This window comes from Lutra lutra, chromosome 15 (genome assembly GCF_902655055.1).
Source record: "Lutra lutra chromosome 15, mLutLut1.2, whole genome shotgun sequence".
In the NCBI taxonomy this organism is placed as follows: Eukaryota; Metazoa; Chordata; class Mammalia; order Carnivora; family Mustelidae; genus Lutra; species Lutra lutra.
The window spans coordinates 65,866,950-65,892,483 of NC_062292.1; the positions used below are offsets into that span (position 1 = coordinate 65,866,950).

General features: G+C 41.1%; 2 protein-coding genes across 2 annotated transcripts in view; one reads left to right on the top strand and one right to left on the bottom strand.

Moving 5' to 3' along the window:
• LOC125086296 (olfactory receptor 10J3-like) overlaps positions 1–25,534 on the top strand; it is a 152,008-nt gene that overhangs the window by 106,950 nt on the left and 19,524 nt on the right.
• Positions 21,362–22,294, bottom strand: LOC125086299 (olfactory receptor 10J1-like). The gene has a single exon (XM_047705523.1). It carries the CDS (start codon positions 22,292–22,294, stop codon positions 21,362–21,364), a length of 933 nt encoding a protein of 310 aa, XP_047561479.1.

The window sequence follows — 25,534 nt, forward strand, 5'->3', positions numbered from 1 at the left end:
AGCACCCTTGAGAGTCACCCTAGGGCTGGAAGGAAGCCGACAGCCAGTGCCAGGGGACCTCGTTACAGGTGGAGAGCGTTTCCCATGTTGCCTGGGCCCAGGCTCTGGGAATCTTCCAGAGCTTTCTCTGTAAGTAGAAACAGCAGTGGCTTATTTGTCAGGTTTCATTTTTTAAATAAATATTCTATTTTTATACAGTTGGGCCTTGGAAAACCATGGTTACAAAACCCAAGTGAGCTCTCAACTAAGAGCCACTGCTTGGATTCCAGGAAACTGTGCAGTTTTCCCTGTAGTCAAGAACCCTGCTCAGCATTAGAGACTGGTTCTCCCCCATCCCCCCTTGGACTGAAATAGTCCAATCTGGCTGTAGTTTTTGTCCTGTGGGATTCAGACGTGGGAGAGCAAAGCTCAGTAGACCTCTCTGGAAGGCCGGGAGGCCACTGCAAGTGTCCCAACAAAGCTGAGCTGGGATTTCCTCCTCAGGGGACATCAGGCTGGCCTCCAGAGCCCCTTGCCATGTTGGCTTCCCTGTCCCAACCCCACATGCTGCCTTTCCCAAGAGTATCTTAGTCTCACTGGTTTTTCTTTTATATTGTTCAAAGATGAACTGAGACATATTAAAAATGGGAAGTTTATTTGAGCAGAAATCAAGTCCAGCAGCAGCCAACGGGCAGTGGTTAGAAGTGTGGTCCCCAGCAGGAACTCGGGGACTTGTCTGGAGAAAAGGAGGAAACAAGGCGAGGGAGGACCAGTTGGCTATAGCTTACAGCCTCCGTGGCTCGGCGTGGCTGGTCGTCCTCAGTATCCTGATTTCACAACCGTGAGGCATTTATGGGCTTAGACTTGGGTTCCTTTATATAGGCACCAGAACTTACAGTCCCCCAGCCTGTGGCCTCCAGTTTAATTAATCTAACGTTCCTGCTTACCCTTATTGTTCTCCTCTCCCGACAGATCCCTTCCAAGGTGATTTTTCTACAGTTCACAGAAATGCCTATATGTGGTTTTTTTTTAAGATTTTATTTATTCATTTGACACACAGAGAGAGATCACAAGTAGGCAGAGAAGCAGGCAGAGAGAGAGGAGGAAGCAGGCTCCCCACTGAGCAGAGTCCGATGTTCGACTTGATCCCAGGACCCTGAGATCATGACCTGAGCCAAAGGCAGAGGCTTTAACCCACTGAGCCACCCAGGCACCCCTATATGTGATCTTGATAAACCTGAAAAACATCCCTGTTTCTCCCCCGCCCCCCATTCCCACTTCTTTACTGAATTTGTGGTCACTTTTAAATTTAGAAAATTATAACTTGAAGAGTTTACAGCAAATATAAACATAGTGATTAATGTTCGCCCTTCTCCCTACCCATTTCAGAGACCAAGAGGGGAGACTGGCCAAACTAGAGTTACGTAGGAGACTCAAAAATTTCTCGTTCGGCTGTTGCCATGAACAGGTAGCATCTCAGCCTCTCCCTTGTTACTTGCAGCCGTGCAGTCTCGTCATATGTGTTACAGCCTTTGTTGCTTTGAGGTCACAGTGGGATGGGATCGTCCCTCACTTTGGTGTCACCTTGCTGGGTTTTCGCTCTGCTCTAGCGAGAACACCCCAATTGTCTCCCTGGTTGTCACTGAAGACACGAATCCGATCAGTGGCACAGACAGCCTCCCTCCCTCCCCGAAATGGGAAGCAGATATAAAGCCTCTTGCTCCAGAGACCAGCAGGACACCTCTGTCGACACACCCTCGGGCCAGGGAGAACTTCCTGCTGTGACACTCTGGTCCAAAGTAGGCCACATTAGAGCATGGTGACCTGGTGGCCTGATTTCCCAGGTGTCCTTTTATGTTTCAAGGGCTGAAAGAGGAAGTCCAGCCGAATCCTAAGTTTCTGAGTCACCCAAAAAGGAAGGAGGACCATGGTTAGGGCTCCGATGAGCAGCTGACGGTGGCAGGTTTCTCAGGGTATGGCCATGTCTGGGCCAGGGAGGCTGAGTCCTGGGAGCACGCAAGGTGGCTTGACCACAGCCCAGCCTCAGGCAGGTGCACTTGGCCACCACTGCAGGGGCTTGTACAGAAACTTGGACGTTCTAGTCTGCAGCATCACCGGGGACTGGGGCAGCCAGGATCTGTCTCCTGGGTGGCTGGTCGCTGAGGCTTGCCCCCATGCCATTCTGTTGATCCTGGGCTGTCACCTGAAATGCCTCCTCCACGTGGCCCCTGCAGGTGACCTGGGCTTCTTCCCAGCCTGGGGCTCTGGATTCCAAGGGCAAGTCCCCCCAACCCCCCAAGGTTGTGTGATCCGTTGTGACCTCATCTCAGACTTCACCATGCGGTGCTGGTCCCAGCAAAGTGTTTCCTGGTCTCAAGGACAGGGTGCAGCCTTCACCTCCTCATGGAGCGTATGGAATGAGGGCTGCTGTGTCCACTTTTAAGACACCCAGTCTGCCCCAGGCAAGTTAGCTGCTGAACGGTACCTCCCGCGATCAGTTGAGGTGAGTTGTTGAGAGAAAATAAAAATTAAACTGATTTCAGATTTCCCCGATTAGGGATCTACATAAACCTAATCATTCTGTTTGAAATACTTAAGTTCTAGGGGTTCTTGGAAAACGAAAGGAAAACATGAACCCCTCCCCAAAGGGAGATTTTGTATCTCTGCCTAATCTAACATTAGCAGCTTGGGGTGACATCGGGGTTGGAAAGTGTAAGATACGTTGAGATGTCCGGTGATGATCATGAAAGGCAAACAAAAGCTCTAAGCCGTTTTGTGATTAACGACACTCTGGCTTGGCCAGCAAGATCCGGCAGCCGCCAGGTGACATGACTGTGGTATGGATTTTGTGACCACATGGAGACTTGGCACGTTATGATCTTTATTTAAAGATATTTATCATTTTTAACACACTTTATGCTTAACACTATGTTTAAAAGGATGTAAGTTGTGAAGCATAAACATCTGGAAGCTCCCCACTCCGTTCTAGCTCTGCTCACACATTCTTCACTCCCCCCACGCCCAGCAGCGCCTCCTTTATGGTTTTGTGTTGGTTGTTGTCTTATTTCGTACCATTACGGCGTATGTATGTTTCAACAATATGTTGTTTATTTATATCTCCTTCTGAACTTTATAAAAATCATAGACTATATATTGTTTTCTGGGATTTGCTTTTTTCAAAACTTCAGGGTCACATTTCAGAGATCCAGAGGGAGCTGTGGTCTCGGACTTCCCCTGCTTTGGAATGTCCCACCACGGGAATGTGTCCCAGTGCTTCTCATCCCTCCCGGCGAGGGCGAAGGTGGTGGTTTCAGGTTTGTATTCTTCTAAATTGTAGTGTTTCACATATCTCAGCACATGATTCCTTGAGCAAACATGGGGAAGTTCCTCTGAGATTTCTCTTTTAGGGGAATGACTAGCTTAAGGGATATAAAAATGTTCAATTTTACAAGATCGTGCCAAATTGAGTTTTGAAGCGGTTGTGGCAGTTGACGCTGTGACACACAAAGCGTATGGGGAATTCCAGCTCATCTAGATCCTTGCACGCCCTTAGCAGACTTCCTAATTTCTCTCACACTTGTGGGTGTAAAACGGTGGTTTTGCTTAGTTTCCTGAGTCCTAAAGAGGTGACCATCTTTTCAAAGTTTATCGGCCATGAATATTTGTCTTCCACAGAATACTTGTTCGTGCCCACCCCCCGCCCCCGCTTCTACGGGGTTGTGTTTTCCTTGTTCAGTTGTAACAGGTCTTTAATACTCTGGGTGCTGCCCTCTTGTCCTTGGTATGCTACAGGAATATTCGCTACCATTTGGTGGCTTGTTTTTTTCATTTTCTTTATGGTGCTTTTTATCGAACAAAATTATCGTAATGTCGTCAAATGTATCAATCTTGTCTTTTATGGTTAGCTCTCTTTGTATCTTCCTGGCAGTTTTACCTTCATGTTGCAATAATCTTATTTTTTTCTAAGCATATTAACATACTGTTCATATTGAAATCCACTGATTTTTGTGGATGTGATAATATAGATGTCTAAATGCATTTTGTTTTGTTTTGTTTTTTACATGGATAACCACTTATCCTGGCACTTGTGTTTGAAGAGCCTCCTTTCTCCACTGGCCTACGATTCTATCTGCCACATCTCACAACGAGACACACAAATGGGTCAGTTTAGGGACTCTCTCTTCTGCTCCATTGGTCTGTTTGACTTCCTGTGTCAAGATGACACTGTCTTAACAATGATAACTTGATAATATATCTTTGTTTTCAGAGAGATCAGCTCCTCCTTCTTATTAAGAAGTTGGACCCTTGCTTTTCCACACAAATCATTAGGGAATGAATTGATGATATACGCTATCTCCCCATGTATTTAAAGGTCTATAATCTTTTGTGGGAGGTCCTCAAGATCACCACCGAGCTCGATGATTCTCTTGGAAGGACCCCCCCATCCCCCAGAGGCAGAAGAACAGTTGTAGTCATGGTTATGGTTTATTATAGTGGTAAGGTGCTGATTAGAACTAACAAAGGGGAAGGAGCAGGGGTGAACAGTCCAGGAGAAACTCTACTTCAGCTTCCAAGTGTCCTTTCCTGATGGAGTCACCAGGACATGTGTGAATTTCCCAGCACCAGCACATGACAGTAAATGCAAAGTGGTGTCACCCAGGGACTCTCACCTGAGCCTTGGTGTCGAGGTTTCTGTTAGGGGTCAGTCATATGGTCCTACAACACCGTGCTACTGACCTCGGGTCCTCAGGCTCCAGCCCTCTGGAGCAAACACTTGTTCAGCATAAATCACAGTATTAATATAAATGATCTGATCAGACAGATACTTGGCTCAAGGTCTTGAAACACAAAATTTTATCGAACAGCATAATTCAGGGGCTTGGTACTCCTCTCCCAGGAGCTGGCCAAGGGACCGTCTAAAAGATGAGCCCTTCTTGGGAGCAGGCAGGGTTTCAGCAATGCAGGCTTTCCTGAGCTAAGCTTTTTCTGCATAGATGTCTTTAAAGAAAATAATTTTGTCATGTTTTTTAAAACGCTTTTTAAGGACTCAGTTTCAGACCTAGAGTAAACTCATAAGAATACAAAAATGCCTTTACAAACATCTTTTGTCTGGATGCCCAATTATTTGTATTTTATCCCACTTGCTTCATCAGGTCTTCCCTCCTCCCTCCTCCTCTGGTTCTCTCATTTTCTTCCAAAGCACTTTAGAGTAAGTTGAGGCGATTGTCTCACTGTGCCTTGAATAGTTTTGTGTGTACTTCCTACAAGGAGTATTTTCTTACAGAACCACAGCACGGTTGTTGAGAATCAGTATGTGTATGTAGAGATCCATACGTAGAGTAGTTAGTATCAGACATGGTAAAACTATTGTCTGACCCACAACTCATTGTCAGTTACCCTGGTCGTCCCAATAACGTCCTTTATAGCTAAGCTTCTTTGCAGCCCAAGGTCCCATCCAAGATTACCCGTTGTTTTTTGTTGCCCTGTTTCTTTAGTGTATTTTTATCTGAACTGGTGCCGTGGTTGTCTTTGTGTTTCTCAACCTTGATACTTTTGAAAATGGCAGGCCAAGGGTGTTTGTAAAATGTCTCTTAGTTTAGGTGACCTGAGGAGTGCTAGAAATTCTAGTTTTTCCCTCACATTCATCTCCAAGTCTTTTTCAATTCCTTCTCTTCTCCCTTTATCCTTTAATCTCCTTCATGATTAAATTCAGATTGAGTTTTTAACAAGAATGTTACAGAAGGGATGCTGTATCATTCCCAATGCATCCTACTGGGAGTTGTATGATGTCAGTTTGTCCCAATATTAGTGACGTGACCTCCTAAAGCGAGAGAGCGAGGTTCTTGTCTCATGGAGTCAAAGAATGACTCTCTCAGAAGAAGGAGAGTGAGTAAAGCGATAGTGTTTTATGAAGCAAAGATACAGAGAAAGGCCTTGGGAGTGAGAGGGGTCCTGACCCGTCCAGACAGGATGGCCAATGTGGGCCTTCACCAACTGTCTTTTATTTAGAACTGACTAGGGGGCTTGTGACCCTATCATTCCCATGATGTCTTGGTTTGAGTACGGACTGGTGATAACATCTTTAGTGTCTTAATACTACTTTGGGGTCTGGTCATTCTTTGTTGGTCAAAATGTGATGGACATAAAAAGACCCACCTCTGATGCCCAGTTCAGGGTGGTCTGGTCAGTTCCCTTATTTCTGATTTCCTTACACCTCAATATTTCTGGGATTTCTGTGAGCCTGATCCCGTAGCCCCCCTAACTCTCTCTCCCTACCTAGGCCCACCTGTCCCTTACTCAATGAGAGCATTCCAATGTGTATCCGTGAGTCATATACTTGGGGAATGATTGCCAACATGTATCTTGGTGTCAGGGGGTGGGGAGGGAGATAAAGGAAGTTTCCGAACGCATTTCTGTGTTTTAAAGTAGACTTACAGCATCCTGGGGGTCAGGTTAGATTGCCTTTTGCCCTTTGCAAAGTGTCAACATCCAGGCATTCAAGTCCCCAGGGGACTGTCACTCTGCCTATTTCAAGGACTTGTCAATAGGTTGTAAGTAGTAAGGAAATTTCATAATTTTTCCTTCTGTCTTTGTTTCCCAAATCACTATAATCTCTTGTTCAAGGTGGTATCCACTAGATCTCTCTATTGTAAAGTTAGTATTTTCTCTTTTTGGGAGGTGACCTACTGAGATTAATATCCTCTTCCTCCTCAAACTCTCACCCTGGAGTTTTAGGCTCCCTGATGAGTTTCTGACTCCATCTTTCCTGCATTACGTAAGTCGGCATTCTACGTAAGGAAGATTCCTATTTAGGTACAAGCAGATTTAGATGGTATAGGTACTACTAGATAATGGTGGATACTGTAACATTATCTTGATGTCCACATCATCACAGAACCAGTCAGTGGGAAAACCTTAAGTCTGGCTGCTCTGTTCTTTTGACCTCTTTCCATTATTCACTGATAACTTTTTTATACACCAGCCCAGTAAGATGTCCCGGGCTTGTCTTGTACTTCCCCAGCACTGGCCCTGGAATCAGCCATTGATGCAGGGCGCTCTGGTACCTTTTGGCAGAGGATAATACTTAGAAACCAAGATCTGGGTCCTAGGTATACTTTCTGCCATTGCTGTATGATTATTTTTGGATTCTTGCAGTGAAAAAGCTAGGAAGTGGTATGTCTCTTGGTGTCTGCGTATTAATATCTACATCTTAAAATCCACAATTTCATAATAGTATCTGCAATTCAAACTATCTCACAGTCTACTCTGGTGTTGCTCCTTTCCATATTTATAAGTCCTGTCTATAGCACTAAAAATCCGGTTCATAGTCTCAGTATATTTGCACATTTGCTTCTTTAATATACAGAGAAAGTTGTTTCTAAATTGCTAACCCCCTGCTATGTCAAAGACCTAACCTACTTAATAGAATTCAGAAATGTTCTATGCATATACCTGAGCATGTGTTTTTGTAATACAAATGGACTGTGTTCTGTGTCCTGTTATAAACGTGTTCATATAACAATATATGGGAGATGTCTTGACAAATCAGTATTGGAAGACTTATGCATTCATTTGAACAACTGTGTGTTGTAGAGTAAAAATACAACATAATTTATTTAACTTGAATCAGTGGATAAGTAAGCTGTTTGCGGTTTCCAACATTTTTTAGGAGTATGCTAAAGAATCAGTCTTTGTATAGAGTTGTGCCCTCCTGGGAGCATATCTATAAGATCCATTCATGAAAGTAAAATTCCTGGTCAGTTTAAGAACTTAGGTACTATTGCTAGACAGAAGCCAAAATAGGATGTATGTCTGCATTTGGCATAACTGAGAATGCTTTCTTACCCACACTTCCTTCAACCGTGGGCTTTGACCAGTTTTTTCAGTGTTTGGCAAGCTGATAGGTAAAAAAAAATGGTGTATTAGGGGCGCCTGGGTGGCTCAGTGGGTTAAGCCGCTGCCTTCAGCTCAGGTCATGATCCCAGGTTCTGGGTTCGAGCCCCACATCGGGCTTACTGCTCAGCGGGGAGCCTGCTTCCTCCTCTCTCTCTGCCTGCCTCTCTGCTTGCTTGTGATTTCTCTCTGTCAAATAAATAAAATCTTTAAAAAAAAAATGGTGTATTATTTCTTTCTTTGGATTTTTATTTCTTTAATTATGAATGAGGCTGAATATCTTTTCCTACGCTTATTAGTCACTTGTACTTCCTTTGCTGTGAATGTCCGTTTACATATCTTGCTCATTTTCTGTATTGTATTGCCATTTTCTTGTAATGAGTTCTATAATGGGGAAATATGCCTTCTATCATCCATGTTGCAGATAGCTTTCTTCCACTTACAACTTTTACTGAGTTTATGGGCTTGGAATTCTATTAGGATTATATTTATGTGTGTGTCAGGGCCTTCCTCACTACAAGACTATTTTTTTTAAAGGACCCATATTTTTATTTCTACCTTCTATGTTTCAATATGTGATTCATTTGGAATGTAATTGGTTGTAAGAAACAAATTTTGAAATATTTCTTAAGATCAAGTCAGACATTCCTTTTGTTATTCCCAATAACTAGGCATCATCTCAACACCACTGAAGGGGGAGCAGATTTTGCGATCCCAGAATGTGTTTCTCTGGCGTGGGGATAATTTTAAGCTGGTTATTTTTAACAGCACACACAGGTGTAGCTCTGAAAACTGAGTAGAATTGATCCTTTCAAGAGACATTTGCATTTATAAGGGAAATCTCCATTTGTAAAGGTGTCTCCCTCACTGGTAGGGAAAGGAAGAGAGTCTTACTATGTCTGTATCACAGCCTTACCCTGGGTTACTGTGCTTTTCCTGGTTACCTTCTATGATTCTCCCCTTTACCCCCCAACATATTCCTTTGTCTTTGGCTTGTATTTAAGGTGATGGCTTTATTTGGGGGAATTACTTAGTTTTTCTGGGTCTCCCATGCATCCAGTAGGTATATATGCTGTTAAACTTTGATTTTCTCCTGTTAACCTGTTTTACATCAATTTTATATCAATTATCAGACCAGCCAAAGAACCTAGAAGAGGGAAAACGTTTCCACCCCTAGGTCATACACTGAATAATAAAAACACCGTATATTGGTACTCCATGATGCTACCATCTGCAAATCCCCCCACCCCAACCATAGTTCCTCTTTGGAATTTCTCTATTCTCACATTTTTAAGAATGGTGTTTTTGTGGATTTCTTATTTGTATTCATAGAAATTTAAGGAGAATAAACATCTTTAATCTTCACACTGAGGCTTTCCATCCAAAGCGAGATTTAAAAAGAAACACTTTTATGTTTCATAGGGTTTTAAGATCTTTTCCATAGAAACTGCACATTTCATATTCCCATGTATTTGCTATGTTTTGTTTCATTTAGAAATGGGCTACTTCCATTATATTTTCTAGAAATCTGTTGATTTATTGCTTATCTTTCCAGCTCATTCTCACTGGTACCCTAATCCAAATAATTTCTCAATTTGTGAAGTCCTACACTCTGTATCTGTATGTGTTTCCATCATTCCCAGGCTCTCGGGCTACTTACTGCTCCCACTGTTCTCACTTTCCTCCCCACCTTGTCGAGCCTCCACAGACTGTCACTGTCAATTATTGCCTTGCTTTTACCTTGAATCATGTGTCATGCCTGCTTTGGTTAGACCAAATATTGCTTGGGCAGAGCACCCATGCAAATGAACTTCATGGTTTTACCGGGCAAAAAGGCTACTATTGTAACCTGATCAGCATGAGTTTGCTCCTTGTAGGTCACGCATAGAAACGACACCAAGTGGAATTATCACACAAAGGAAATTTTGTCTGAAGCAGATAAAGAGATCTTGGGGGATAATTTCCAAAATCATGCCTTCCCCCTACCCCCCCAGCAAGGGTGAATGGGGTCCTTTTATTTAGGGTGAGGATGAATATTTATTTATTTATTTAGATTTATTTGAGAGAGACTGAGCACAAGCCGGGGGGGGGGGGCTGGGTAGAGGGAGAGGGAGTAGCAGACCCCACTCCCCCGCCTCCCCTACTCCAGCTAAACAGAGAGCCCAAGGCTGGACTCAATCCCAGGAAGCTAGAATTATGACCTGAACAGAAGGCAGACACTGAACTGACTGAGCTACCCACGCGTCCCCAGGATGGATATTTAAAAAGGGGATCCTTGTTACTATATGCAGAGGTGGGCATAAGGTCACAAATACACCTTAAGGAGACATGCCTGTTTGTTATGTTAATGAGGCTTGTGCTCCCCCATGGGTGGAGATTTTAGCACTGTAGTGAGGTAAATGTAACTGTTGGTTTCTCCATGGTCCACCTTCCCAGGTGTGAGTAGGAGGTTGAGCTCAGCTGCTCTGGGGCCAGTTGCCTCCTCTGCGCACGCCACAGTTAACCTTCCTGAGGCTCTTCCCATGCTCTGATCTCAGCCCAGAGCACTCATTCTCAGGGTTCTCCAATGGCTCACCCACTCCTTCACTTCATTTTTCTGCTCACATGCCATCTCAGAAAGGCCTTTCCTGACCACCTGACCTAAAAGATCTGCTGTTCCCTGCTGGCAGGAATGACTACCCTTTTGCCCTTTTTTGCTCTATCTTCAGACACTTATCCCTTACCAAGATAACCTATATTATTTACATACTTTGAAAATCATCTGTGTTCTTGAGTATGAACTCTGATAGCAGGTGCTTTGTTCACAGCTTGTTTGTTTTTATTAGTGCTTTTTGCTTTCTTCTATGTAGTATTTGCCTGGTAGACATTTTTCCATCCCTTATTTTCAACCTTATTATTTTGTTTCAGATAGTGATATATGCTATAAAAACCATAGAACAGCTAATGGAGAATGTCATTGGTGGCCATTATGGTCAATGAAGTGGTCAGGGAAGGAGTCCCTGAGGACCGCTGCTCATTTCCCTTGAGGTCTGAATGATGGGGAATGAACCAAAATCTGGAGAAAGAGCATTCTCAACTGAAGGGATGGCAAGTCTAAAGATCCTAAGTGGGAATAAACCTTCCATGTCGATAGATGTTAGAGTAGCAGGGCTTAGCAGTAGGAGATGAGGTCCTTCCCAAAGGCATGGGTGGCAAGGACAGGGAGGGCCTTATAGGCCACCATGAGGAAAGTGGATTTTATTCTGAGTGCAGTGGAAATCCATTGGATAGTTTAATTAGGCGAAGGGTGTCATCTGGTTTTCATTTTTAGAAGATAACTTTGCTATTATGTAGAGAATTGATTGGAAAAGTACAAGAGTAAACAAGGGGAATGTATACTGAGAGATTGTTTCTGGATAAAAGAGTTTCAGTGGAGATGGAAGGAAATAGATGATAAATTCACATTGTGTTTTGTAGGTAGAGCTGACAAAGCTTGTCAGGGGATACCAGTCTAGATGGCCCCAAAGGCTCATTTAGTAGCTTGGCAAAGAGCTGACACAGCAGTTCTAAGAAACTTTGGTGGAAGAAGAGGCCGACACCAGTGGCTGAGTTCTTGCTGCTGCCCTCCTTTCTAACAGGCCTGTTGCCACCTGGGAGCTCCTGTTGTTAGATGATCACTTAGAGGGCCCCTGTTTCTCCTTTTATACAAAGGTGCCATCCCGAGGTATAACCAGCCCACTTATGCACAGCCGAGGCTACAGATTAATGAGAGTTTGGGAGATTGTGTGTACTCTTTAAGATTTTCTCCTTATAACCTTGTTTTGCTCAACACCCTGTGGTGCTAGGAGAATGTTGTCTTTGTCTTCTTTTGCATAAAAAATGTGCGGACAGTGCTGGGGAGGAGGAAGGAAAAGATAGGATTCCAGACAGGCTCACTGGCTTTTGGATTGAGCAGCTGGGAAGAGAAGGTGCCACATACTAGTTTATGTTTAGTAATGTGTGTGTGTGTGTGTGTTGTGTGTTTCATTTGGAACAATCCTAGGTCCCCAAATAGAAGTGTCAAAAGCAGGGGTGCCTGGGTGGCTCAGTGGGTTAAGCTGCTGCCTTTGTCTCAGGTCATGATCCCAGGTCCTGGGTTCAAGCCCCATTATCGGGCTTTCTGCTCAGCAGGGAGCCTGCTTCCTCCTCTCTCTCTGCCTGCCTCTCTGCCTACTTGTGATTTCTCTCTGTCAAATAAATAAATAAAAATCTTTAAAAAAAAAGTGTCAAAAGCAGGCGACTAGTTATAAAGTTGGGATTTGGGAAAGACCACAGCTAGAATTATAAATTTGAGACTTCTCCTTATTCTTCACAGTTATCAGCATAAAACAACAAGAACCAATCTAAAGTGACCTTTTCTTTAGAAAAAGTCATAGAGGGAATGGTCAAAGCTTTTCTCTCCATGAGAGTCCCAGCCTCAGATAATTCAAGGCTAAAAAATCATGAGAAGTCAGAGAGTAATTCTACCAAAACTTTAAGGAATAAGTAACCACAATGGTTTTTATAAAGATGTAAAGCCTAGAAAAAGAGGAAACCGTTCAAATTATTTTATAAAGTGAACAGCATTGGAAACAAAGCCTGATTTGATTATCACAGGTACACAGGACACACACGTGTTGGGGAGGAAGAATTTATTCCACCCTTGAAGTTTCTTCTAGCTGGGCTAAAACTAAAATTGACATGAGACAGATTAACAGGAGAAAATCAAGTTTAACAGTGAATAGACGGGGAATCCACAGAGACATGGAATTCCAAAGACAGTCAGCAACATGATACTTACGTGAGCTCAGGAGAGGGGTAGTGTCTGTTGATACAAAGGGAAGGAAGACCATTAGGGGGAAGGTGGGAGTACACATTTGAAAAGCAAAGGTGCTCTATTAATGCAGATAAGTTTCTTTTTTTTTTCTTTTTTAAAATTATGTTAGTCACCATACAGTACATCATTAATTTTTGATGTAGTGTTCCATGATTTGTTGTTTGTGTGTAACCCCCAGTACTCCATGTAATACATGCCCTTTTTAATACCCACCACCAGGCTAACCCATTCCCCACCCCCTCCCTTCTAAAACCCTGAGTTTGTTTGTCGGAGTCTATAGTCTCTCATGGTTTGTCTCCCACTCTGAATTCCCCCCCTTCTTTTTTCCCTTCCTTCTTCTAATGTCCTCCATGCTATTCCTTATGTTCCACGAGTAAGTGTAACCATATGATAGTTGACTTTCTCTGCTTGACTTATTTCATTTAGCATAATCTCCTCCAGTCGCATCCATGTTGATGTTAAAGTTGGGTATTCATCCTTTCTGATGGCTGAGTAATATGCCGTTATATATATGGACCATATCTTCTTTATCCACTCATCTTTTGAAGGGCATCTCAGCTCTTTCCACAGTTTGGCTATTGTGGACATTGCTGCTATGAACATTGGAATGAACATGGCCCTTCTTTTCACTACATCCGTATCATTGGGATAAATACCAATAGTGCAATTGCTGGGTCATGAGATAGCTCTATTTTTAATTTTTTGAGTAACCGCCACACTGTTTTCCACATTGTACTAACTTGCACTCCCACTAACAGAATAAGAGTGTTCCCTTTCTCCACAGCCTCTCCAACATTCGTTGTTTCTTGCCTTGTCAATTTTTGCCATTCTAACTGGGGTAAAGTGGTATATCAGTGGGGTTTTGATTTGAATTTCCCTCATGGCTAATGATGTTGAACATTTTCTCATGTGTCTGTTAGCCATTTGCCTGTCTTCTTTGGAGAATTGTCTGTTCATGCCCTTTGCCCATTTTTTGACTTGATTAGTGTTTTGGGTGTTGAGTTTGAGAAGTTTTTGTAGATCTTGGATATCAGCCCTTTGTCTGTAGTGTCATTTGCAGGGATCTTCTCCCATTCCGTGGGTTGCCTCTTTGTTGTGTTGACTATTTCCCTTGCTGTGCAGAAACTTTTTATCTTGATGAAGTCCTGAAAGTCCATTTTCACTTTTGTTTCCCTTTTCTTTGGAGATGTGTCTTGAAAGAAGTTGCTGTGGCTGATGTCGAAGAGGTTCCTGCCTATGTTCTTCTCTAGGATTTTGATGGATTCCTGCCTCACATTGACATCTTTTATCCATTTTGAGTTTATCTTTGTTACGGTTTAAAAGAATTGTCTCAGATAAGTTTCTTAGGCAAAGAGGAATCTCTATTAATAGTACTTTTCCTGGTACTGAAATGCAGTTGAGGGGGAGGTGAAGAGATTTTCCTGAATCTGCTGGATTTTGATTACTTTTAACTCAAAATAGTGTTCATGCCCAAGGAGCCCATCTTGGGCTGCCTGCTCTATACATGCAGACACAAAATGCAAATTTCACTAAAGTAAATAGAGAACCTAGTGCTAGATTAAAATAATAGTATACTGAGGCAAAATGTAATGTCATATTGCATGTGATCAATAGGAAATCCCAAACTCTTGGAATTTAAAAACTTCACCATTTATGAACTATGTGATTTTAGGCTTGTTATTTAACTTCCAGGTGCCTCTGTTTCCTTTTCTGCAAAGTAGGTATAACATTATTCATACCTACAAAGTGGTAATAATAATAGAATCTACATCATAGGATTGTTTTGAGGATAAAATCAGTTGATTAACATACATCCTTAGAAAAGTGCCTGACACATGGTAAGTATGCAATATGTTAGGTATCATACCAGTAACACAAGGAGGGTTCTGAAATTTATATCTATTAATAAATTCAGTGAACCATATAAAATAGAGAAAAATTATATGCATTTCTCTCTAGATGCTGAGAAGGATCCATGATAAAATGTAACCTCTATTCTTCATTTAAAAAATCCAATTAAGTAGGATTAGATGAATAATTTCTTAACATAAAAATGTGTGTATTTCAACTAAAATTCCAACATTGGGCTTTATAGGGGGAAATGAGAAACACTCCCATTAAATAAAATGAAACAAAATGATCACTATAACCATTATTGTTTAACTCTGTGTATACTGAACAACATAATTACCTCAAGAGAAATAATTAAAAGGTGTAAAAACTGTAAAGGAAGAGGTAGAATTATAATCTTTCCCAGGTGATATAATAGAATACTTGGGAAATAACCCAAGAGGATTCACTGAAAAATTATTACATTAAAAATATTCTATAAGGAGTCTGGGTTCAGATTTATCATTATCCTAGATACACAGAAATAAAAACCAATTAATAATGGAAGAAAAGCCATTTTCAATTGAAAAACTATAAGGTATGTCAAAGAATAAACTTAAGAAATGTGCAAAATGAATTTCTGATATAGATAAAATGGCATAGATTCATTTCTCCCCTTACGTTCAACAATAACCCTTGGAAATAACCCAAGAGACAACCAAAGGAGAACTCTAAGAGATGGTGAGAGGAAGCTAGGCTTGTTTTGGATCTCAGGTCTGGAGGAACAGAACAGTGGCAGTAAATCTTAACCTCCCCACCCCAACTTAATGTCACCTTGGCCCCAGTGTTTCCTGACCATCTATCTGGCTCATTCCTATCCTGGATCAAGCAGATGGTGATGAGCCTGGCACCACTAGCAAGGGGATTGATGAGGGAGACTCAGTAATCGTAGCCTGGGAAGGTGTGTTCTCTCCTTGAAGGTCCTCCCTGACCCAAATCTGACCCTCCCTGACCTGAAACAGTAGGGTTACTGATCTCACCAACAAACCGAGTTCTGGAAGCCTCTTTGACCCTGTGAGCCGAAAACTTCCCTCCTTCCTCCAACTTCCCTCCATCCTTCAGAGACACAAGTTTAGGGACAGGGTGTACTAGTAAGAAAGGATCTCCATCCCCACATATGAGGGGCATGTGATCTGAACAAGCACCTGCCTAGAGAAGCCTCTGTCCCCTCAGGCTGGGGCTCCCCTCCATGTCAGCATTCCAGCTTGGAGAGACCAATTTTAGCCCCCTGGCAACACCAGCAGCACCATCTCAACAGCACCAAAGAAGCTAAACACACCCAAAAAACAGAAAATGTTCTGAAAATTAAATGTCTTTGGAACCACAGGCAACCAAAGTAGGCCGGGCCCGGCATGCTAACCCTAAACTGGGCAACCACCTACTAGAGTAAAAGATTTAATCAGGATCTAGAGTCTTCTAGTGCAATAGGCAAAGTGTTTAGGTTACAAACCAAAAGTTAACAGGAGAATAGGAAAACTTCTAAGAACATAAAAGTTAAGTGTCTTGCTCCTAACAAATCCATGGATCAAAGACAGAGTCTCAAAAGAACAGGAAAGAATGGAAATGACTGTACGATTTATTAGGCAGATACAGCTAAAGCAGCAGTGTTGAGGTAATTTATAGCAATAAAATGCTTACATCAGAACTGAAGGAAACTCTCAAATGGATAATCTGAAGTTCCTACCTCAAGGAACTAGAGTTGCAAAGTCCCAAAGCAAGCAGAAAGAAATGATAAAGAACAGAAGTCAATGAAATAAAAAAATAGGAAAATAGAAAAAAAAATCAGTGTAACAAAATTGGTTCTTTGAAAAATCAGTAAAATTGATAAACTTCTAGAAAGATTGACAAAAGACACAATTTGCCATTATTAGGAATGGAATGAGGGTATCACTAGAGTCTGCAGCTATTAGAAGGATAATATGGAAATACTATGACCAACTTGGTTTATAAACCCAACAACCTGAAATGGGTCAAGTCCTCAAACTACTAAACCCCAGCCAGATAATCTGAATAATCCTATGACATTGGATAAATTGAGTAGTCTTATAACTATTTAAAAAATTGAATTTGTTATTTAAAAACTTAAGAGAAGGAAATCTCCAGGTCTAGATGGTTTCCCTGGAGAATTTATCAAACTGTGAAGGAAAAATTAGTGTTAAGTATGAGCGTCTCTTCTAGAAAACAGAGGAGAGTACACTACTGATCAACTCACTTGGAGTCCATAATTTATGAGTCCAGTATTATTCTGGTACCTAAATCATGTAAAGGCTATACAAATAAGACTATAGATCAGCATCTCTCATGATCTTAGATGCAGAAATCCTCAGCAAAATATTAGCAAACCAAATCCAACAATGTATAAAAGGAATTACACATCGTGACCAACTGGATTTATTTCAGTAATGGCAAGCTAGGCCTGCCGTCACAAATCAGGCAATGGTATCCACTATATTAACAGACTAAAAAAGAAAGGTCATATAATTATATCAACTGACCTACAGAAACACTTGATGAAATCCACTCATGACACACATTTTTTGCAAGTTAAGAATAAAGGAAAATTACCTCGATTTGATAAAGACCATGTCCAAAAAACCTGTAGAAAGCATCATCCTTAATGGTAAAAGACTGAATGCTTCTTCCCCTTTACTCCCCTCATCCCCCAAAAAATCAGGAACAAGACAAGGATGTCTGCTCCCACCAGTCTTATTTATCATAGTAAGAGACGTTCTAGTCAGGGCAATATGGCAGGAGAAAGAAAGAAAAGGCATACAGATCAGAAAGGAAGAAATAAAACTGATCCTAGTTATGTCGAGGACATAACTGTCTATGCAAAGAGACTGAAGATATCTACTGATACCCCCCTAAAAACTCCTAGTGACTTAAAGTCACAGCATGTAATATTAATACATGAAAATCATATTTCTCTAAACCAGCCCTGAACACGTGGAAACCAGAATTAAAAGCACAATATCATTCACAATTTCTCAAAGAAAAATGAAATGCTTAGGTATAGAGTGTAAGATTTGCATGCTGAAAATTACAAAATGCTGATAGAAGAAATCAAAGAAGACTTAAATGGCTAGAGACCTATTGTGTTCATGGATTAGAAGACTCCACATCGTAAAGATGTCAGTTCTCCTTAAATTGATCTATAAATTTGATGCAATTCCTATGAAATTCCAGCAAGGTTTTCTATAAACATAGATAAGCTTATTCTAAAATTGGTATGGGAATATACAGGACTTAGAATAACTAAAACAATCTTGACAAAGAATAAAGTAGGAAGACTCATGTGACTCAATATTGAGGCTTGCTGTATGGCTGCATTAATCCGGGTGGTACAGGACTTGAGCAGTAGACACGTCGATCACGGGACCAGAAAGACACCCAGAAATTGATCCCCAGAAATCAGCTCAATGGGCTTTTGATGAATGTGCAAATTCAATTCAGCGGAGGATGATCGCCTTTAAAGAAGACAGGGCTGGAGTAATTGGCTATCTGAAAGCAAAAATTAAAACTTTGACCTCAACATCACGCTTCACGCAAACTGACTCAAAATAGATCACTTAAATGTAAGACATAAAACTATAGAACTTTTAGAAATGGTTATAGGAAAATGTAAAATTTCCTAATTCAAAAGCTGACTTGAGACGATGGAAAATAACACTGTTTTTGAATACGGAGATTCAAGATCATTAAGACATCAATTTTCTGTAAATTAAAAAGGCAGTAGGAGTCTAGTAAAATGGAACCAGAGTGTGGTCTGCTTATATGTGTTTAACTGTGTTGAGAATGCTGTGTGTGTGGGTTGGGTTTTTTTTTTTTTTTTTTTTTTTTGGGTGGGGGAAGGGGAAGTTGTAATTTGAACGAGCTGCTTCTAAAACTTATGTGAAACATTGAAACAAGCAAAACATCCCCCAAATTCTAAAGAATAATGGCAGATAACTAGCTCTAGCAAATAAAACATTTAAAAAAATTCATGATAATTAATGTTTTGACACGTAGAATAAATATACAAATGCAACAGAATAAAAATTCTACATTGTTTTCACAATTCACATTCCTCATTCTTTCACAGGACTTTCCTTTGCCCCAGGGTAAACCTAAAAGAATCCAGAAAAAAAGTCCATTGAATTTCAAAAAGATTTTTTAAAACTCATAGCTAAAACATTTGTCTTAAAAGCGGGAATGGTTCTTAACGTTAGCAAACTTTTCTAGAGAGGAAAGTCTCTTTCAGCTTACCAATAATTTTGAATATCAGAAGCTTAAGGACTGAAGTACTTTATATGTGAAATGTATGGTGCGAATTGTAGAGTTAAGAATTATTCAGGTTTTTCTGTCAAAACAAAAGGAAGGCATCCAGCTTGGTGGAGCCCACAACATTAGCATTAGCTGGCTATTAGGCAAGGGCAAGTCTTGCACACGCCAGCCAAGCCCTGCTGTGGGGCTAGAAGGGTGAGGTATCCCATAGAAGCAGAAAGGGTATGCTCTCACTTCACAGAGAAGCAGACTCTTAGAAAAAGCTGGAATCCTGGTGGAGGAGACGTGAGTGAGTGATGAATCCGGGTGGGTGGCATGGTGACACCCCACGGAGTCCTATTCATCACACCATCAGGGACACAACTAAATGTCTAGATGTCTTCAAGAAGTGGCTGAGGGCGGGCCAGTGGCCCTAGGAAAGTCGTAAGGAAGATGAGGTCCCAGGACCACATTGGTTAAAGAACATTACGCCACCAGTGTCCTTCTGATAGATGCCACACAAGATGGCCTCTGGGTGTCATATTTCTCCATAGAATCCATCATGGGGCAGTTGGAACCTAATGTAGACCAGGGAGGTTCCTTTTCCTCTATGCCAATAAGACTAGAAGACTTTTTTTTAATGATTTTATTCATCTATTTGTCAGAGAGAGTGAGCGAGAGAGCACAGAGAGAGCAGGGGAAGCAGCAGCAGAGGGAGAAGCAGGCTCCCCACTGAGGAAGGAGCCCGATGTGGGACTTGATCCCCAGGACTCTGGGATCATGATCTGAGCCGAAGGCAGGTGCTTAACCCACTGAGGCCCCCAGGCTTCCTTATAAGACTTGATGAGAACTTAATTGATTCACCCCAAGTAGAATGGTGAATATGGGGGAGGAGCGGGACCTTGAATTTAATGATGATTTCTCATCAAATGACTTTTTCACTGAATTGCCCAAGTTTGCATGGAAAGGACCAGGTAACTTCTGCTGTCCATCAGGTTGGGAGCTCAGAATGACAACATGAATTAAACTGCAGAACCTTCTAAAAGTTTGGTTTTTATGTATCTGCATACTTAGCCTATAAAATGCATAATCACTTTACACATTTTGATATTTCTGCATTTCAGAAGTGTTCCGCAGTAAGAATGCCATGCACTCACACACTGATTGTCTATCTTTTTACAAACAGTGCAGTACAGGAACTTTGATTTGCTCAGCCAGCACAACTGCTAATAATCATTATGTTATTCAACACCTATTTTGTCTCACAAACTGAGTCCAAAGTTCACCCTGATTCATTCTTATATTTTTGAGGCAAGGAACAGGAAACAGTCTTTTATTATTCTATTTCTAACTCAGTTGCTTTAACCTTATGAAAGTTTTCATGTCAAAAATCCTCTACTGTTGACTTTTTTAGCTTTTTGTCATTCATTCATTAGAAAGGAATTTCTTCTAATTCATCAGAAAGGAATTTTTTTGGTGCTTTTTCATATTTTCACTGAATTCTCTTTCCTTGCCTTTGTGACTTCACTTAGGAAGGGCAGGAGAAGAGACCATCCAAAGGAGCCAATCTGAATTCTTGCCTCACCAGCATGTCCCCTTGTCCTTCTGCTTTCTCCTGCTCTCCTCTCACTGGAAGCTCCCATTTGGATCTGCCTCTAATTTTTCTTTTTTTTGTAGTCAATTTCACAGGTTTCTTTTCGGCAATCTGTTCCCCAAGCCATTTGTCTGCTCCTCTTCTGAGCCCACTGGTCATCCTGTCCAGGGAGAGCCACTGCTTTCAGCCCCACTAGGACTCCGTCGTGTGGCTCATGTTCAGCTTGAAGAAGCAAAGGATCAGACCAGGTCTGTGTGCTCTGTTCATGTGGCCAGAGCTGCATGGCTGTCACGTGTGGCTCGGAGTCCTCTGTCATTCCTTTCTCCTCCACCCCACTTCCATTTCCACTTGATACCCCACATGTGAAACTTGCATGAACAGGAAACTCACAAAGGGTTCCTAGAAAATCTTCTCTCTAGAAAGTTCTTAGCTCATCCCAAACCCATTTCCTAAAAGATATCTCATTTTTGCTCTGCTTACCTTATTATAACCAGTGTGATTAGGTTTTGGCACAATATTGTTTCTAGTAACCACTTGTTCAAACATCCAACTTACGTTAAAAGAAGATTCAGTCACGTATGACTTTAATGTGGTTTGTACTTCAGCAAAGTGGACCGGTCACTTTAAATTTAAGCTTGAGATGAGCACTCGATCACACTCTGACCCTGTAATTATCTCCTGGAATAGAGCCAGTAGGTGTCTGTTTACAAGTCTGCAGGGTAATTTATGTTTTTACTATGTTAACAAAGAGGTTGAGGCAGTGAGAATCAGTTATTAGAAGCTGGCCCTCAGCTTCAAGTCACTTCTGCTTTGGCCCTGGCTGTGAGTTGGAGATTTCACCAGTCACTGGAAACCCTGACTCTATAGCTTTACCTGTAAGCTTCCATCTGGAAAACATGCATGCCTATGGATAGGATGGAGATTTCATCTTAGGGAAGGGATTTCCTACCCATCAACCTCCTCAGAGCATCCTGGACTTCTTTGTTTCTCAGACTGTACACCACAGGGTTCAGTAAAGGTGTTATGACCGTGTAGGTCACTGAGATTAACAGATCCTGATCCCTGTTGTCTTCAGACCTGGGCTTGAAGTGGGCAATGGAGGCACAGCCATAGTGGACAATGACCACTGTGAGATGGGAGGCACAGGTGGCGAAGGCCTTCTTCCTGCCCTCAGCTGAGGCAATCTTGAGGATGGTGGCGATGATGAGGATGTAGGTGATGAAGATGAAGGTGGAAGGGGCTGTGAGGGCCAACAGGGTGATAATTAAGGTCAGGATTTCGTTAAGGATTGGAGCGGCACAGGCTAGGTCCAACACAGGTGGAACATCACAGAAGAAATGCTCAATTAGTGAGTTGCAAAAAGACAGTCTGAAAATGGCCACGGCCTGAATCAGAGAGAGCAAGAACCCTGAGGCACAGACCGAGGATGCCAGGATGGTACAGACCCTCCAGTTCATGACGACTGAGTAACGAAGAGGGTTGCAGATGGCCACGTAGCGATCAAACCCCATTACTGCTAGCAAGAAGCAGTTGGTGACAGCAAAACCAAGGAAGAAAAAGAGCTGAGCCCCACAGCCCACCAGGGAGATGGATTGGTTCAGACCTACAAGGCCAGAAAGCATGCGTGGGATAATGACCAGGGAATAGAAAGTCTCCGACGTGGAAAGAACACTTAGAAAGAAGTACATGGGGGTGTGGAGGTGGTGGTCAATACGGATCACAGTCACAATGATGACATTGCCAGCCAGAGTTAGGATGTACACAATCAGAAACACAACGAAGAGTGTGAGCTGATGTTCATGGAAGTTGGAGAAACCTTGGAAAACAAATTCTCTCACCTCTGTGTGGTTGGCCGTCTTCATTGAGGATCTCAAATCAGGTAAAGAGAAGGTCAACACCATCCCTTCATAAGAGAGACCACCCATCCCTTTGTGAGCACACCGTCAAGAGCAAAGTTTCAGTATCGCAAAGACCCGGTTCAGATCTTCTCAAATCAACTGTCTTTTCCAGGGACATGGCAGACTCTGTCCCAGAACTGATGTATACATGACAGCGAAAATCTGAGCAATGTTATTTGGAAGTTTGAGGTAAGGCTTTCTTTTCAAGGACAACTGACCCAACGTGTGGCCCATGAAGTTGGTCTCAAAAATTTCTTAAAACTAGATTTTCCTAAAATATTACCCACATTCTCAGACCACAGTGTGATTAAGTTAGAAACTATCACCAAAAAAACTTGAAAAATTGGAAATGTTTGAAAATCTAACCTATGGTTCAAAGAGGAACTTATAATGAAATTAGAAATCTTTGGAACAGAGCGGTGACAGGAGAATCACGTACCACAACACGTACCTTGCATTCAGAACATTATTGAAAGGAAGTTTATCACTGAAAATGGCTTGTTTGTTTTTTTAAAACTAAAAATTAATGAGAATCCATTCCAAGAAGTTATAAAAAAACAGCAACGATGAAACAGATGTGAATGATAAAATACAGAAAATCCATAAAGGTTCAAGTTTATAAACTTTAGGTAAACTCATGAAAATCTGACCAAGAAAAATAAGTGAAGACATAAACTCGATTATGAATTAATAAAGGGACAGAAGCTTCAGACTCAGAAAGATGAGAAGTAACATTATGTACAACTCCTCCTCCACAGGTTTTTAAACTTCAATGAAATGGATATATTTCTAGAAAAAATTATCAATATTGAATCAAGAAGAAGAAAACCTAAAAAAAAAATTAAGATATAAAGACAGTAGTGAAAAATCTACAGATAAATCTCTCGGCCAAGAGAAATTTACCGCTACATTCTATGAAACATTCAAGGATAAGTCGATTTCAATGTAAGACAAATTACTATTTTAAGTAATAAAGAGGAAATCCTCTCCCCTCATTTTATGAAGCTGGAATTATCTTGACAACAAATTAAACTGGCCAATCTCGTAGATCTAGAGGTAAAATCCTTGATGAAATATCATCAAACACATCCAACAATGTGTAAAATGGGTCCATGAACAAGTTGGGTTTTTTTTCAGGATGTGAAATTTGTTTAAGATTTAAACAATTCAATTGTACATTTCCTCCAATAAACTGTTCAAAGAGAAAAAGCGACATGATTATTTCAATAGCTGTCCCCCAAAAAAGCATTTTTAAAATTCAGTGTCTACTTATAAGAATCCTGAAAAAACTAAGGATCAAAGATTTTCTTTAAGCTGATAAAGCATGTGTACAGTTCTGCAGTCAATATATACTTAGTGGTGAGATACTGAAGGGTTCTCTTCAATATTAGGAACAAGATAAGGGTGACTGCTTCATCCACTTCTCTTCAACATTGCACTGAACACTCTGGCCAATCCAATAAGCCAAGAGAAAGAAATTAAAAATATAAGGATTGAGAAGGAAGGAATTCTCTGCAGATGATGCGATTGTGTACACAGAAAATCCAAAAGAAACTGCTGATAAATTATTAACATTATTAAGAAAGTTAGCAGGCTTTCTGGTACAAAATTTAGGTATAAAAATCTATCAAATTTCTACGCTTCAACAAACTGATTGCAAATTAAATTTAAAAGGACTGTCATTTATAATAGCTTAAAAGTATAAAGTACCTGGGAATACAGATGTTTATGAAGAAAATCACAAAACCTTAGTGAAAGACACCAAAGACTGAATGAAGTAAGGGAGTAACAGACCCTGCTTATGAGTTGAAAGATCTGAGATGGTGAAGATTCCAATTAATCAAAAATCTATGAATTCCTATCTATGATTTATGAATTCTCTGCAGTTCAATCAGAATCTCGAATGGATTGTTTTTGGCTGGTTGGTTGCTAGATTGGTAACTGATACTAAAATTTATATGAAAGTACAGAGATCTGAGAAAAGTACACAGATCTGAGAACACAAACATAGGAAGAGAAGATTTACCCTTCAAACATCGTTACTTACTATTAGGCGGTGGTCATTAAGAAGGTGTGGTGTTGGCACAGGGATGGAGTCTCACCAATGGGAGCAAACACAGTCTGAAATATGGGAACTCTTCACACCAGAGCTGGCACTGGAGGCTGGTGGGAAGCACCAAGTCATCAATTAAGGATGAAATTGTTGGTTATCTGTATGGGAAAAAATGAAATCAGATTGTGCCATAAAAACATTAATTTCAATTGTATTAAAAACCTAAGAAGAAACAAAACACTTCATGAAATGTTTAGAAGATAAGCTTGGGGTAGCAAAAGATACAGAATATAAAATAATGATATATTCTGGTACATAAACATTAACTTCCATTTTTTAAAACAAATTCCAAAGAAGGGAACAAGTCAAGATATTTACAACAAAACCAGGTAAAACACTAGTGTCTAGGGTATCTAGAGCTTTAACCATAAAGAGAGAAAAAAAAGATCAGCTTAATATAATGATTTTAAAAGTGTATAAAAATTTCATATTAGGGGAAGCACAGAGGGCATGTGAATAGACTTTTAACATCATTAGTAGCCGCGGGAAAATAAGACCACAGACCACAATTTCACACCCATCAGACTTCAGGAATTCAAAGCTATTACAGATAAAGAGCAGGGGAAGCTCCTGAAGAGAGTGAATTGATAGGATCATTTTGGAAAACAGTTCGCTATTACCTGTCCGAGTTGAAAATGAATGGGATGTGGGAGCCAGTGATTCCACCGTCAGAATTTAATCCGGAACAGCTACAGAGACATACAAAGTTAAAACAGCTTTGTTTATAATGGGGGGGAAAGCGCTGAAATGAACCAAATGTTCTTCAAAAGCAGAAAGGATAAATTGAATAAACCCACAATATATTACAGAGCATCGAGTGAATTAATTATAGAGCATGGGTGGGCAAACGACACCCCATGGACCAGCAGTCTGCTTTGTAAATAAAGCTTTATTGGGACACGGTCACACCCACTTATGAATGTGTTGTGTGGATTGCGATCACCCTGCGACAGTGAAGCGGAGAAGTCCAGCAGAGACTGTGTGTAGGACCTGCAAGACTAACACGTTTACTCCCAGGTCCTTTACAGGAAAGGTCTATAGACTCCTGCTAAAGATGGCTGAGGGCATGGCTTACATTTTCACACTTCAGC